The sequence below is a fragment of the Vicugna pacos genome, chromosome 5, assembly GCF_048564905.1.
Source record: "Vicugna pacos chromosome 5, VicPac4, whole genome shotgun sequence".
NCBI classification, from domain to species: Eukaryota; Metazoa; Chordata; class Mammalia; order Artiodactyla; family Camelidae; genus Vicugna; species Vicugna pacos.
Window position 1 is genome coordinate 35,290,778 of NC_132991.1, and position 16,814 is coordinate 35,307,591.

General features: G+C 38.8%; 1 protein-coding gene across 1 annotated transcript in view; it reads right to left on the minus strand.

Annotated features, from left to right (window-relative positions):
* Positions 1-16,814, minus strand: part of PLA2R1 (phospholipase A2 receptor 1) — a 103,894-nt gene that overhangs the window by 29,618 nt on the left and 57,462 nt on the right. Inside the window, exons 12-17 of the mRNA XM_006196204.4 lie at positions 11,758-11,960; positions 9,812-9,957; positions 6,401-6,485; positions 4,146-4,278; positions 3,530-3,565; positions 2,923-3,080 (exon numbers count right to left, since the gene is read on the minus strand). Of these exons, the coding sequence (XP_006196266.3) occupies positions 2,923-3,080; positions 3,530-3,565; positions 4,146-4,278; positions 6,401-6,485; positions 9,812-9,957; positions 11,758-11,960 (761 nt within the window). The remainder of the gene's footprint in view (positions 1-2,922; positions 3,081-3,529; positions 3,566-4,145; positions 4,279-6,400; positions 6,486-9,811; positions 9,958-11,757; positions 11,961-16,814) is intronic.

A 16,814-nucleotide genomic window follows, 5' to 3' on the forward strand; every position in this document is an offset into this window, starting at 1 on the left:
TTCTGTACTCTCCAATAACTTTCTTCTGTAGCACAGTGTGGTATTAGATAAGTCAGCCACTCACTCATAATACTGACAGGGCATTCTGTATTAACATGGTCATAGGCTGGGTAACAATTTTGCCATACAAGACACCACAAGGTTGGTCTGGTTTGAGATCACTAGATCTAGTCCTCAACTAGATCATGGCACTGGCTATATCTTCTCAAATGGCTAAGCCTGTGGGGTTTTACTATTCCCTTCAATGGGTAGTATTAATTCTGCCGTTCCCACTGGCTTCCCAAACACCAAAGATTAGGAGAGTGAATTAAGGGAAAGGTGAAGAGAGAAGACCTGCAGAGTTTCCCCCAAAAGAGCTAAGCTCTGTTGGAAAGATCAAAGAAGCCCTTCATTGTTCATGTCTGAGGCAGAGCTGGCAGCCATCTTTTGGGGAGGGATTTTATTTTGTTTTATTTATTATTAAGTAATTAATTGAAGTATAGTTTATTTATAATACTATATTAGTTTTAACATAGTGATTTTTCAAATTTTTATAGATTATATCCCATTTAAAATAATGGCTATATTTCCTTGTGCTGTACAACATAGCCTTGTAGCTTATTTATTTTATATATAGTAGCTTATACCTTTTAATCCTCTACCCCATCTTGCCTCTCCCCCTTTCTCCTTGACTGATAATCACTGTTTGCTCTGTATATCTGTGAGTCTGTTTCTGTTTTGTTATATTCAATTATTGATTCATTTTTTAGATTCCACATACGAGTGACAATGTTTAGTGTGTATCTTTCTCTGTTTGCCTTATTTCACCAAGCACAATATTCTCCAGGTCTATACATGTTGTTGCAAATGGCAAAATTTCATTTTTTTTATGACTAATATTCCATTGCATGTATACGCCACATGTTCTTTATCCATTCATCTGTTGATGAGCACTTAGATTGACTCCATATCGTGGCTATTATAAATAATGTTGCTATGAACATTGCAGTGCGTGTATCTTTTTGAATTAATGTTTTCATTTTTTCCCCAGATATATACCTAGGAATGGAATTGCTGGGTTTAGTTCTCTGAAGAAACTTCATACTATTTTCCATAGTGGTTCCATCAATTTACATTTCCACCAACAGTGCACAAGGGTTTCCTTTTGGGGGAGGGATTTTAGAACTAGCATTTTAATATAATGAACATAATATTCTGCTGCCCATCGTGGTTTTTTAAATGACGTAAGTCAGATAACCTGGGTTCACTTCCAAATTCCACTACTTAGCTGTTGTGTAACAAAGTTGCTTCACTTCTTTGGAGTTCTAGCTTCCTCATCTATAAAATGTAACTGATGATAGACTTCCTATAGAGAGCTCTTGGAAAGATTAAATGCCATTAAATATTAGTGGTTAGCAATGCCTGACACTGTGACAATAAGTATTGGCCAAATATCAGCTCCTTTTGGAACGTGCACTTTGTCATTTTGATAGATTCATTTTTAATAAATCACCTGATTTCTTGTAATTGCCACCAGGGGTGAGAAAAGAAACAAATATATTTTCTGACATCATCATTGTAATTTGTTGATACTTAATATTACAGTTTTGGCTTGTGTGTTCCATGTGTAGGAGATGAAGAGTGGTAAAATAATTCATGAACTAATAGTAGGGAACATCTGGGTTCCATGGTTGGTCTGCCACTGAGTCTCTGTGGGACCATGGGGTTGTCACCCAACCCCCCTGTTTCTTGGCTTTTCCATGAAAACTCAGTAGTAGTTTCAACCTGCTTGTAGCTCACCGGCTGCATGTGTGCCAAACAAAAGTACAGAAACAGGAAAGCCCTATGAGCTGTGAGGGAAGGCATTTCTCTTACAAGTCAAGATGCTTTCAAACAGAGCTTCATTTTAACAGTCAACTTACAAACATATGAAAAGATGATAGAGTGAGAAAGGATTCCTGGAGACCATGAAATAATGTTCAATTATGGGGAAAAAAAGGCTTTTTCTTACCTTCAACATTTTCCTGGGGAAAATTGGGAATGAGGTTTTCCCTCCCTGGGTGCCCCCTTTGTAATTTGCACATACTTCTCCCTTTTCACTTACTACATCATATTATTTCCAGCTTTTAAAAACAGTGACTGTATCTCCTTTCTGTGTCCTTGACATCTTTCTGTCCTTGACAAATACCACAGTGCCTGAGACATACCTAATGCTCAATAAATGCTTGTTGAAGAAATACACTGAAAATCAACACTATTCCTTGCCAGTCTATTTCATTGTTTAACAGATTTTGCATGTTCCTTTCTAATTAGCCTAGCTCCTCAAAGGATTAAGTCCAGTCTTTCTTAAGTTGAAATAGAGAACCACTTGTTACCATTTTCTGTAGAGTATTAAAAAATATTGTACTCTTATAAGTAAAATTTGAAACTTTAAAACAGCCATGCACTTCCCAGTACTCCTTGTCCTTCATTTGTGTTTTATTTTCCTCCACGGCATTTACCCATTTATCTTTTTCTAAATATTACATAATTCTATTTACTTATATTGATCACAGTCTTCCTCCCCAGACTAGACCATGAACTCCAGGAGGGCAGGAATTTTGGTCTGTTTTAATCCCTGATAGAGCCTCAGCCCCTAGAAAAGTAGACTCTGAATAAATACGTGTTGAGTGATGGAATGAGCCTCACAAAAACAATGAAACTCTACTTACTCATTATTGTTGCTAATAAAGCATTGAGGAGAAGTGAAATGACTGACCAGCGTAGTAAGCCTGTGTTTCCATTATTTTCTCTAAATCTCTATAACAGGAAGGAAAAACAGTTCTCAAAACTCTAAAGCTTTTAACGAAACTTAGATGTCTGAAGTCGTATAAAAACAAAATCCCGCAGGACAGAAGAAGTTGCTAAACTCTGAATTTCTCATAGTTAATCGTATTTAAGTACCGCTCTTATTTTGCTGTGGATGAATTCTTGCTCACGGGCAGAATGAATAGTGAGGATATCACTGCGCAGCCAGCCACAGACAAACTCAAAGGAGGACCATTCCGAGGCAGAGGTGTGAAAAAGGTACTCTGCATCCTGATAGAAGAGCCAGGGTGCATCTGAGAGAGAAATAAGCAATGCAGATGATGTAACAATTACTGAGCAGTATAGTGCAGATTTAGATAGGGTATGCTATGATTGACCCCAAATGTGTAATTTGGTCACTCAGCATTAAGAAAAGATGTGTGTATGTATCCACCCTCCCACATAAATAAGTATATAATTTGCTCCTCTCTCTTGGCTTATTTCATATACAAAACTTTCATGTGTATTCAAAGGTCTGGAATAGATGCATATTTTAAAATCATGTGTCATGAAAACAGAGTTTAGTTATGATATTAGTCTTTGACATGTTTAATATTTATTAATTTGATTACTTATTAATGATTAATTTGTTAATTTGAACAAATTAGCTCTGGATAGACTTGACTGGAGGAATGTAATAACACAGTTATGGTACATTACAGCACGTAATCAGAAGTTCAAGAATGGCCAGAACAGTTCTTACCATACTGATACCAGGGTGGAATCTTGGGTCTCACATCTGCAAAGTGAAAGCAAGCCAGTCTGAATGACCTTTATTTATATGTGTACTATCTCTGACTTACTTCAGGTCTAAACACAGTATTTTGGACTTTGCTTTTTAAAAGGTCATTTAAGAGCCAGGTACTTTGTGTTGTTTGGAAAATTATTAGTTCTCATACTGGAAGAGGTGCCTTAAGCGAGACTTCTGGTTAAAGAAAAAAGGACGTGAACACTTGCTGAGGGCCTACTGTGTGTCACACACTGTTCCAGGTGTTTTCACTTGCTCAGTTGATAAGTAGTTTTGTTTGCTCCTAATATCATAGTGACATTTCTTCCAGATTGTACTTGCAAAATACAATATTCCACAACATAAGCAGTTATCCTCCTTTCCTAATAACTAAGCATACTGCGCTTCGGTCATCTTTTTTCATTCCTCCATGATACATTTTTTGCTAAAATAGCACAAATGGTTCATCATAAAGGTTGCTGGTACTGTGGTCCAGGGTGCCTAAATTTTAGACCTCTGTAACTGTTCACTTGGGAAAGTGCTATATATTGTTAGAAAGCAAACAGAGTAAGGATCTTATTAATATTTTTACCTCTTGGAATTTTGCATATCCATTCGTGTTTGGAACCACAGTGGGAGGGTAGCAATGTTTTATTTGCCTTATAAACAGCACAATTTCTTGCATCTTCTCCAAAATAAGTATTGTCTAAAAATGAAGAGACAACCTGCAGCAGATGAAGTTCATTATTCCTTAACAATGATCCCCCACAAAACGTTTCAAAAGATCAAAAAGGCATCCTTGTAAATAAATCACAATAGACTTCTGGAAGAAAGTCTGGTTATGATGCCAGTTAAAGGTTGCTCCATATTTGTGCAAGGTAAGCTAATCAAAATTCTAGCATTTTTTTGAAGATGCTCTTAAAAAAAAAAAAGTATGCTACTCCTTCTTCCAGAAGGAACAAGTCAGATAAACTTTCACTGTTTTTCACTGGCAGGCTTAGCCTAGCCCTGGGATATACTGGGTAAACTCCGTAGTGGCTCAGGGATCTGTCAGAATTGGATCTCACTTTTGATGTAAATACTTTTGGGTAACCATGAAGCTTTTAGTCTCTAATTACTAAATTATAAGTCAACCTTAGCTTCAGTCAGGAGACTATCCGATGCTTTCCATGAATGATCACAAAACAGGGGTATTAATTACAGCTTCAACCTTCAGTGATTTAATGACTACCTGACAGAAGAGTAGATGGACCACGAGTAAAATTGAGGTAAAAAAAGAATGTTTTGAAACCATCTGTACTCCTCCTCAAGCATGTACACAGTCATACAACAATTCATCTAACTTATATATAACTCACATTCAGAGAATGGCATGAGTCTGATATTTATTCTGTCCAGAGGGAAGTGGCGAGGGACTCAGTCCACTGCTTCGTGGCTTTACCTCATTGGTCCTGAACCAAACTGTCTCCTCTCCTATGACTAATGACTTTGTTTTACCAAAACGCATTCTCAATCTCTATGTACCATATTTTATTTTTCAAGTGCTGCACTGATGTTAACCATCCAACTGTGCCCTGTGGTGGCTTCCATTAAAGGGGCAGGTCGACCCTGCTGTGCCCTCTCCGCTTTCTGGGCCTTGGTTTCTTTATCCGCAAAATAGATGGGTGGGGCTGGGTGATGGCTAAGATCTCTTCCCACTCTCTGGTCCTGATGCCCTTTGCAAAGAAGAAGCCCTGGGGTGGAAATGTTATCTTTTTAAAACTAGCACGTTTGTATTATTTTTGTTCCCACTGTGAGCATATAGCTTTTCCACCAACCCTTTCCTTGCTACAAATTTGAACATCATCTGTGTAGCAGGCCTTGAGGTCCCTTTTCTCTGCTGATCTTTACTGTTTCCAAGTTCAGCTGCTGATATTTTGCCAACAAGGAGACACTATGACATTGTGGCTTTGGAGGCAGACAACCTGTGTACAAATACTGTCTTTCTTAGGTATTATTTTAGGCAAACTATTTAATCATTCTAATACCCACTATATGGAATCATTATAAGGATGAGACGAGATCGTGCAGGTGTGCACTCAGCCCAGCGCTCAGAACATAATTAGGGCTCAGTGAACAGGAGCTGCATTAAATGCTCACCGCAGGCGGTTGCTAGCCCCCAGTTCACAGGTGAAACTGAATAATTTTGGCATGTGCCCTCAGATGGATCTCATTTAATCTAGGATGCTGCTTCTGTGTTTTTCCCCTATCATCTTGAGGAAAACCTGAGAGTTCCTCATGGCACCTGAAAAAAAATATAATTCTGAGTTCCCTCTTTCCTTCATAGAGGTTTTTACACACATGAGACTGAATAAAAAAACTAGTCCTTCTTTTTTCCTTCTAAGTAACCTGTTCTGGCTGAGAAGGAGGTGATAATTCTAAGGCTGGCCTCGTTGTCCTTCTAGAGTAACAGAAACTGAAATGCCTCTTTTCACTGTGACACAGATAAGAGTCACACACTCACACAATCAGGTGCTATGCAGGAGTGGGGAGGGCAAAGGAAGCCGGGTATTATTTTGTAGAATAGTTGCTTCTCAGCTGGAGATTCTTCACATGGGAGATAGTTTGGGGGCTTTTCCTGAGATTTTGATTCCTTTTTAAGATGAAATCTTATAGCTGGCCTCAGAACTATCTGGCTAGCTAAGGTTTCTCAGGACCTTGCCAAAATAACTCTTTCAGAACCAAGGTTAGGTCTGAGTCATGGGAAAGATGGTCATTATTTCCAGGTTCTCTTGGTTGGTTTACCAAGTGGTTCCAGGACCACCTGCTTTGAATTCACTTCCTTTTTTCTAGTTTGGGAAGACTTACAGGAGTTCCATCAGACCACTCCCAAGAGCCAGCATTCAGTGGGTTTCTTTTATTAAATCCAATCCAGAACTGCCTTTCTTCTGTCCTAAGAAGAGAAGAAACAAAACGTTGGCCCTTCCCATTGAATTACAGCATTATGTAAAAGGTTGAAGAAATATTTTAAAGTACTTAGGTGTGCAGGAAACAGCTGGTGCCACTGGTAGAACTGATGAAGTCAACAAACATTTACTGAGCATTTCCTAAAGCAAAACCTGAGCTATGAAATGAACCGAGAGAAGATTTAATCTCACTTCCCATTTCTCTTAGTTTGTATAGTGTGCTCACTGGTGATGGGCAGCTAGGGGAAAGTCAGCCCATATGGAGAATGTGGCTCTCTCATGTTCATTAGGAATGGCAATGCCTTTCAGTTAGGATAGGAACACATGAAAGCAAATTGGTAAGAAATTAGGGAACATCTTTTCCCTGTAGGACTATTTGTTGACTATTTTACTATTTATACTAATTTACTTCGTTTTAATTTGTTGCTCTTTTGTCAAATGTTCATGTATTCTTTGAAGGTTAATCGCCACCATCCCCATTTAATAAAAGGTACACAGCAGATTTGGGGTTTTATTCAGGTCCCAACATAAATAATTCCACAATGAATCAGTCTGAGGCACGGTAGATTAACTTCAGCAGTCCCCACTGGTTAGACTTGGCGAGAAGCCCCATGGAGAACCATCTTCCCTCCTATTAGGTGGAGGACAAATACGTCAAACCACAGAGTACTCAATAAATCAAGCAATAAAGCTAATTGTACAACGAACCGTCTCACTAAGATAATTTTCTGAGAATAATTTTGAAGAATTAAAGGCTTAAAAGATTCAGAAGTCATGACAGATGCTTTATTTTCCTTAGTGCACAGAGGCAAGCCTCTTCAGAAGCATCCCTTTGTCAGCTGTTTGAGTTCCTGTGCCCGAACAACACAAATGAAAGTAAAATGTTGCTAAGGAAATGCCAGAATCACTGAGGCCTGTTGCTCACTGCCATGATTCTAACTCACACGTGAGGTCCTGGCAAGGTGAGAACACGGCCTTGAAGTTATGCCAGGCATGTTAATCTCAACGCCCAGGCTGCAGACCCACATCACTCTCCCCAGTTTCAGAACTATTTATTCCTTTCCTCACTGGATTCAGAGTTCTCCATTTTTCCTGCCATACACTGGCTCCTAGAAGATGAACTGGTATTTATTTCCTCTCTACCAATTTCCTAAACTTGTATAATTTTAAGTAATTGACATAATATAATATGAATATAGTAAAGTAGAAATAGAAGAACAGTGCTGTGGGAAGGAGAAGAGGCATATACACTATCTATGAGAATTGGTCTATTTGCTATAATTCAGCATCAGATTTGGCTGAACTCCCTGGCAGTCTGGGCAAAATGTAAAACAAACATGATATGGCTTTTGGGATTAGGTGCTAAAGATCAGTAATCTGATAAATGCTTGACATTCCAAATGTGAGAATTTATATAAATAGAAATCATACAATGATATTTGATGTTACAGCAAACTTGGAAGCACTTTGCATGTGTTGTTTCATGGGGCAAACCTTACAGTATGCCAGTATGAAAGGATGTTTTGCAAGGGGCTGAAGTCAGGAAGCCAAGTTACCATTTAGAACAATGGAGACTATCACATATCCCTTGGATCTGAGGCCCTACATCAGACTAACAATCCAATCAACCAGGAAGCTTCTTGAACTCTTCAACAGCCTCAGAGAATCTGACTCAGCAGCTCTGGTGTGAGACCAGATGGTCCCATGTGAAAAAGTCTCCCAAGTGAGTGTGACAATCAGCCAGGTTTGGGAACCACAGTCTCAGGTCAGCGTTTCCTGCAGGGACTAGCAGTTCCATGGGATGTTGATAAGTGGTCTCAAAAAAAAAAAAAAAAAGAAAAATTTTTCTGTCAAAGAAAGTGCTTCCTTCCAGAAGCCTTTACAATGCTAATGTATATGGCAAATTTCCAAGATTAGGCTTTGTTTTGCAAACATATTTGACCACCAAATTCCTGTTTTCCCACGGAGTATTGCACGGGACACATACTGGGAGACGTTGTTAGACTCCCACCTTTGAGGTCATTTTTGTAGATGCTGGAGGTGAATAATTTGATAGATGTTACATATTGACCTTCCTATGGAGTGTCCTAAAGAAAACTTATAGGAGAAGGTTAGGATTTTCTCCAAAAAGGGATTCTGGGTTTCCTCTGAGTTTTAGGCAAGTGTTTCACCGAGACTTCAGATTTCCAGAGCTTAGAGCAGAGTACCTGGTATATTAGTTTGTGTTAAATAAATGTACGGAGGCGTGCACCTCTCCACCCTCAGGGGCGGGATTTTGTCTGTCATGTCTATTGGATTCTCCAGTCAACAATGCTTATAATAGTGTCCCTTCCATAGCAGACATTCCTGAAATATACACTTACTGACAAGAACATTCTAGGGAAAGAGGCCAAGGGTTGGGAAAGTCACTAAAAGAGAACATGATGTATGTCTTTAAATATTTGAAAATAGAATAAATTTGATCTGTATTGCTCTGGTGTACTAGAAAGTTGATCTTTGAAACTATCCTCTAGCAATGGAATGGACTTTATCCCAGGTAAGGAGCACTTTGAAACTGAAAGGAATTATGTAGACAGTAGATGACCACAGGAATGTAGAGGAAGAAATTCCTGTAATGAGTCAGAGGTTCTCCAAGACCTCTTAAGTTAGTTCAGATTTAAATTTAATTGATTTTCTAACTTCATGGAGTTCAAGATTCTGTTAACTTGCAAGATGAATGCAGACAAGTGAACGTCTGTTTTCCCAAATGTAAAATTAGAAGGTTGACTGGATTTTTTTTTTTTGAGGATGATGAATATATGCTGATGGAGTTTTTTTTTAATTAGTTGGTCTTTTTTTCAAACAAAACTTTACATGGACTCCTGTTATATAACAATACAACTAGAAGTGGAGTTGTTTGGACCTGCTCTGGTGAGTTAAGTCAGTGAGCAAGAAACCAGGAGTTCCATCCACTTGGGCCCTCCTGACCTTGGGGCTCCGGGACCCTCAGGATCCTTAGATAACACTTCGAAAACCACCGGGCTAGATAATTTCTGAGTTTGACAGAAAACCTCTAAAATTCTGACTTGAAGCACACATAAAAGATTTCAAATATCAAAATTATCATCACGCTGTTCTTTGTTTTATGGAATGAGGAGTTGGTTCCATATAAATATAAAACTAGAGGTATATATTTTTCTTTCACAGCTAGTGGCTAGTTGGTTTTAGACTTAAAACAAATACCTGAGATTTCGAATATCCCAAATACCCCAAGAAGCCATTACTGGGAGATAGAATATTTGCCTGCAACTTTTCCAAAATAACAAGTATTTACCTATTAAATTTTGAATGTAGAAGCTCATTCACAAAATTCTCTTCCTCAATATGGGCAAAGCTTGCAAGATGAGCTCCAAATTCCTCACAAAATGCTTCAGCATCTCTCCATGTTCTTTTCATCAGGACTTTTTCACTATGAAATACCTGTGTAGTAAAAGGGGAAAAAAGTCAACACAACCATAAGTAAGGTGAGGCTGTTTAATTCTGGACAAGAAGATTTCAATAATAGAATAGTTGTCATTATTTCTACATTAAAAGCTTGACCCAGTAGGGAAAAATGAACTGGAATGTGTCTAGTCATTGTAAAGCTATTATCTCATTTTATTCTCACAACAAATTCATGAGGAGGCTACAATAGGCTCAGTTTTATAGATGAGTTCCTTGAAGACCCTTTTCCCCCTCTAAATTTCCTGGCATCTACTTGTCCCTTAATAAAATGTTTGTCAAGAGGTGAGGAGAATCAGAGGGGTTCCAAATTTCAGGTCACACAGCCACAGACTGGCAGAGCTAGGGTTAGACCAGTAGTCCTTAGCTGGGTGATCATGAATCTGTCTGATTTTTGGCCAGAAATGAGAAATGAGACCTGGGACCTATGGCAGGTGTGTTTCTAGGGTCTTTGGGTCTTAGCTATGCCTGAATTCTTTGCTGTTTCCCAGCTGTCCTTACAGTAGCAAGAAGTCAATCAAATGGAGGGTCTGCTTTTGACTTTCCTTAGTATCAAGGGTGAGGGACTGAAGACCCAGAGCTTCAGATTCTGGGCCTCTGTACCTTCCTCATTTTTAACTGCCTGATGCTGTGTCTGAGTCTCTGATGCCATGTAGGCACCCTGCGGCCAGGCTTCGCCAGACTGATTTGCTGAGACCAGAATGAATAACCCTCCCAGTCCCATGGACCACAGCACAGCCTTTCCATCTTTTAAATTATATGTCAAAACTCACCTCCTCTGGGAATCTTTTCTTGAATCACTTTAGATTTATAAGTCCTACCACTCTGCCCATCAAACACATTGTATATCTGTTGATATATCAGGGTGATACACAGTAGACCAGAGATTTATTTCAACTCTGTCAATAAATAATTGTGATCTTGGGCAAATCACTTCACCTTGCTGCCTTAGTTTACTCATTTCTAAGGTTTAATTTATTGCTCTGTGAGGTCACTTCTGGGCCTATTATTCCACGAATTTAATGTAGGGTTATACATGTGGACATTTAAACTGAATGCATTCACAGGTGCTTCAGGCTATGAGACTGCAATATTTCTAGAGATAGAGGCTGTCTCCATTCTGCTCTGCACGTGCCCAGGTGCCAGAGAGCTTTCTGCCAGGATTTTGGAAATCTCTATTTGTAAAATGAACCAAAGACAAAACCACCAAACAAAAACATCATATTTCAAAAATGTATTTCTGAGAAGATTGTAGATACTGATTTAAATCTACAATCTATAAGCCGATTTGCAAAAAGACATTTCTTCACACACATATATACATATACAGCATATGTATGCATATATACATATATCTGTATATAAACTGTACATGTTAATTTAATCATCAAAGCTGGAAAAGCTTTTCTTTGCAGCAGAATAATATTATTCTGTAATAAGGACTTTATTGATTTGTTTAGAAACAATATGGAATTGTACCATTTCAATACCTAGTGAGTGTCTGCCTTGTTCATTTGGTATATGCAATAAGAAAAATATTGATTGTGGCCTTGTTATCAGTCCTCATGAGGAGGCCTTCAATATCACCAGGGATCTGTCAATCCTCTGATTTAAAAATTATTTTGGAATATAATGGAAAAGATAGAGACAGCCTACAAATGTTAATTGAGTACCTGCTGTATGCCAGGCACTGTTCTGGAATAAAGGAATTTGGGATATATGGACAGAACTGAAAGAATGTTGGTCTCATTGAGGATGCCCGTGTAACCTTGGCATTACCTTGAAGCAACTGGCCAGGCCAGGCCCTGACTCCCAGTCCAAATAGCAGGGGTGAAAGGGCCATCTCTCTTCCTGCTCAGTTTTCTCCTGATTTTCCACTGGTTGCTTGCACAGGGACATTGCCTTAAAGTGCCTACAGTCCTTCACTTCCCAGCGACCAGCGGGACTCCTTCCTCGCATGACAACACAGCCACCACGGTAGCCTGAAAGCAGAAAACAACACTTTTTAGTATCAGATGACTAGAACATTCTGTGCCTGAAAGACGGCTCTTTACAGTGTTGAATAATTGACATCTTCTAATGAAGCACCCAGACAAGAACAATAAAGGCAAAAAAGGATGCTTTCTTGGCATGGTTATCTCATTTCTCTTCAACTTTGGAGAAAAGAATAGAAGATGGAAAAGTGAGAGAAGAGAGACTGTGGAGCCTGAAGTTTGGGCATTTTGAGCTCAGATAGCAAATGATGAGAAATGAGGAGCTATTCCAACTTGGGACCGAGATATCCCCCATATATCATCAAATGCCAACATCTCTCTACTTTGAATTATTGAACTTTTTAACTGTGCAGAGGAAAATTTAACTTACTATTAGTTGAGCACCTACCTTGTACACTGTGCTTTGAAATCTTACTGTGAAAAATTGGCACTGAAAAATGCACAGTGCTGATTCTCTGGGAAATAGATTCAATAGGAAACATACAGAAATGATGCAGTAAGGCAGGCTGCAAGGTACAGGACATAAAACCAAACTGTAAACCATGGGAGAGTGGAGAGAATGAGGTCTATTTCAACTGGGATGAAACTCTGGGGGCAGGAAGGGGGGCAGACATCACGGGAAAGGGAAAGACCAGCTAGCTATAGGTAGAACTCCATTTTATTCTTTTGTGTACATTTGAACATTTTGGAAAATGAAATATATTTTTCCATAGAAACAGTTTCTAAATTAAGATTCTCCTGTTTGTCATCAAATCTACATGACTCATAAGACAGCTAAAAATTACACTTTAAATTTCAGTGAATAGTAGAAAACAATCCCATTCCAAAAATAGAATGAAAGTTGAGTAAAAATGAACTTCTTTTTTCTTGAATAGAGTGATCATTCAATTAATTAAATCAATATTCAACAACAACAAGAAAATTTTGCATCTACATCTGCCAGGCTAGGCTGTATATTATTAGCTGCTAGAGATAGCAGGATGAAACAAGGCCAAAAAAAAAAAAACCCAAAAAAACCCCCAACTCTTAGTTTAGTGTGAGGTATAGATACATAAATACTTAATTGCCATAAATATAACGTGTGAAGTGCTATAGTAATGGTGTGTTCAAATTTCTGTGAGGAGATGTCAGAAGGGGTGATGGAGTCTGACTTAGGATGTCAGTAAAGGATTTACAGGAAGTGACATTTGAGCTGAGTTTTGAAGGATGAAAAGGAGAAAGGTGTTTTCAAAGGGAAGTGGGGAATTTAAAAAAAGCAAGCAATTATAGATGAAGCATCTGAAGACTTGCAATGATTCTGGACCCAAAGGCACTTTTAAAAATGTAGTCACTTGGTACTACGTATTTGTCTTGCTTAATTTCCCTTCAGAAGTAATGGCTTCCGTTTTTGTAGATACGGGGTAACTGGCATTATCCTTATCAGCCATATTTTGGTTGTTTTATGCTGATAGAAAGACTAGGGAGATGAAAAATGAAGGTTGGAAGTGAGAAGGAAGAAGGCGGAAGATGTACAAAAAGCCTCTTATAAAGGAATGGAAAAGAGTTTGTGAAAGAGGAGAAAGAATAAGGATGCTAAAGAACGAGGATTTGTGTCTTCAGTAACCTGGGTGCACACCCTGTGTTAGGTACTGGGCATCACGGCCATCTGCAGTAAGTCACAATCTCATGTGTGTATGCACACTGATCATCAAGGAGACCGTCGAAGGTGTAAATGATCAGTCGTAAATAAGAAAACAAGACTGTATGACATATGGAAGAAACGGAAGTCAAGAGAGAGTTGATGCATACAATGCCATCAGTCAGCTCCATTGGCCAGAAGAGCTAATCAGTGGTCAAGATGAAGGGATGGGAGTGAGGCAGGGGACAGAGAGCAGGGCATGCCACTACCCCTACCATGGGTGGAACGTTCCAAGACTAGTGAATGTAATTTTGGAATGCAGCTCATAATCTAGCTGAGTCATGAACAATAGAGGAGATGCTGCCTGCTCTGTGCAATGAAATTCTAATGAAATTCAACTGTGGAAATCCATGTGGAAGCCCCAAACCTAATATGTATATTAATAGAGTTGTTCTAGTTGAAAGAGCAGGGACCAGATTCCTCCATCCTTCCTTCCCAGCAGTCTTTGACTTAGAGCCTGAAGTCTGGGGTTCTAGTCCCAGCACAAACATTTAGTAACTCGAAACTCAAACAGGTTAATTAACCACAAGAAACCTTGTCTAAAACCTGGGGGCAATCATTCTTTTTCTTCTTGTGGGTTTTCATGAAGATCGAATAAAGTAATGTATTAAAAAGCTTCCTGAAAGATACGAAGAGCTAAAACCATCTCTAAGATGTTGCTTCTATTCTTATTTTGACTGTTTTCACTACAAAAGCTGAAATTTTGTGGCATGAGTTCTGCCTGAATGTTCAAAGAATTTTTTAAAAGCTCAAATCAGCAAGTTTAAAGTGTAATACACTGTTTTTTGTTGGTCTTGCATTTTGTCTTACTTTCCCACATCAGACAATGATTAAATAGCTTTGGTTTTAGACACTATAGATATTCAACTCATCTTCATTAGCGGAGAAGGAGATGTTTGTGAACAGCTATGAAGATGAAAAGTGCTGCGGGAGTGTTATTGGTATTTTAAAGTGGTTAACTTAATGGAACATTTGACCTAAATTTTAGAGTCTCAGCCCCAAAGAAGCAGTAAAGTGGTATAATAAAGGGAGACTGGGCAAAGGGAGTTATAAACCAAATTTATAATCTTATGTTGTGGGGATGCTTGCAAAGCCAAGTAATAAGGGTAGGGTGTGGGAAGGAGCATCGGTGGTTTTTCTCCCAGAGAAAATTGTTCTCAAATTTGATAACTCATTTCCCATTGGGGAAGAAAAGCTATCATCCTATTCCTGAGTGGTGAATCTCACATTTGAACTGACTCTCCTTACCTATCTTTTCCTCCCTCTACCCCGCTTCACTCTCTCTGGCAAACATGAATGGGAACATTTTCAGTCAATTAAGAAATTTCAATTCACTATCCTAGTCTCTTCAATCTGGCAAAGCAATTTAGCCATATAGGAAATTGAACCGAGCTGGGAAAGCCTCCATCTTTCACTTCTTGGACCATATACCTAAAAACAAACAAAATCTACTTGTGGTCTCAGGGCAGGAGGGAACCATAACTGGGTCTTCCGATAAATATTTGACTCGAGCTCACTGTCCAGTGAGCAGGTGGAGACTACCTACTTAGTTTTCCATTCCCTGCAACAACCCTTTCACATCCTTAATCTCAAGCGCTGTGCCCTCCCGTCTCTCTCCTATCCTTCCACGGAGAAGAGTGAAGCTATTGAGGCAGGGAAGGTGAGCGTTCCCGGAGTTCTGCATATCTGCCCAATACTGTGTTAGGCATTTTATAGTTTTTTCCCTATTTAACTTCAAAAACTCTTTGAGGTGGATGTTCATATCTACAGTTTGCTAGTGGAAGAACCGAGGCACAGAAATGTAGGAACTTGCCTTGGGCTGCACAATGCTTGACGGTTTGACCTAGAATTTGAAGTCAGATTTAACTGAAGCTCCATGAGACAATGTCAAGACACAGAGGAGTCGGGCATTCAATAAACAGCTGTTGAAGGGATGATTGAATCTTCCCTTTGTATCCTGCTCCTCCATTTCCGTGGCGCTCCCCCTCTTTCCCCGGGTAAGGCTTCTCTCCTTCATGTGACCATAGCATTTCCTTGAAGACTGACTGTCGCATTTTTTACCATGTATGATAGTTACTTATATAATTATAAAAGGACATAGAAATACCAAAAGGGTGCTCAGAAATGAGACCAAGCTTGTCCTCATTTATGTGTTGGTTCATTTCATAATCTGATGAGCCTTGAAATGGATAACTATCCATCTGCCTGCCCACTGGACAGGCTTCTTATTGCCACGTGCAGGGCACTTTCAAGAAAACAGATCTGACTTGCTCTACTGGGATCCCATTTTCCTTGTTACTGATGGAAGATTCCATTGATGTGGGACAGGTGGGTAAATGCTCTGGAGTTCTCCCATATGAGTGAAACATGCCCTTTCTGCAGTGATATCTAGATCTAGAAACACAAAACTTTTGTCACAGAGCCTGAGTTATGGATAGATGCAAAATTGTGGTCTCAGTTTCTTTTTCTCTATGAAACACCTGTGAAACTCTAATATGACCTGGAAAAGCTTTTTTTGAGTATCTTAAAGGATGGACTAACCTGATTTCCTTCACCATAGAGCAGCCTCCATTTGTGTTGAGTCTTTGAACTAAGTACAAAGTACATTTGAATTTCAAATGCATTATCTTCTCCGTAAATGAGAAAGGCCCTATTTATCATCGTTCCCTTTAATCGGTGGCACTAGTTTGTGTGGTTCAAAACTGTTTTTCCTGTTTTACCTGAATAGTTACTTCTCTTAAAATATCTAGTGCCATAATCTCTTTGTTATTGTTGTTTTCATAAGAATAGCAGGAAATTATCTCTTTATAGAAATATCCCAGCTATGAAGCTTTGAAAAATCCCTAATTAATTGATGGGTCTAGGTATTGATCATTAATAGCTGCTAACATTGCAAATAGTGAGAAAACTGGACACTGTGTGCCTCCAGATAGATCACACAACACCTATGAAATGGTCTTTCCAAAAAAGATAAATAGAAAGAAAGTCTGAATTGGATCAGGCCTCTGATTATAACTTTTAAAAAACAGAAATGTCAATTTTATGAAAAATAAAGAGATTAACACGTTTTAATGTGTTATGGGGATACAGTCAAAAAGCCCAGACTGCAGGAGACTCTACGGGACAAGCAACACATTTGCACCAATAAATTAATTTTTTAAAAA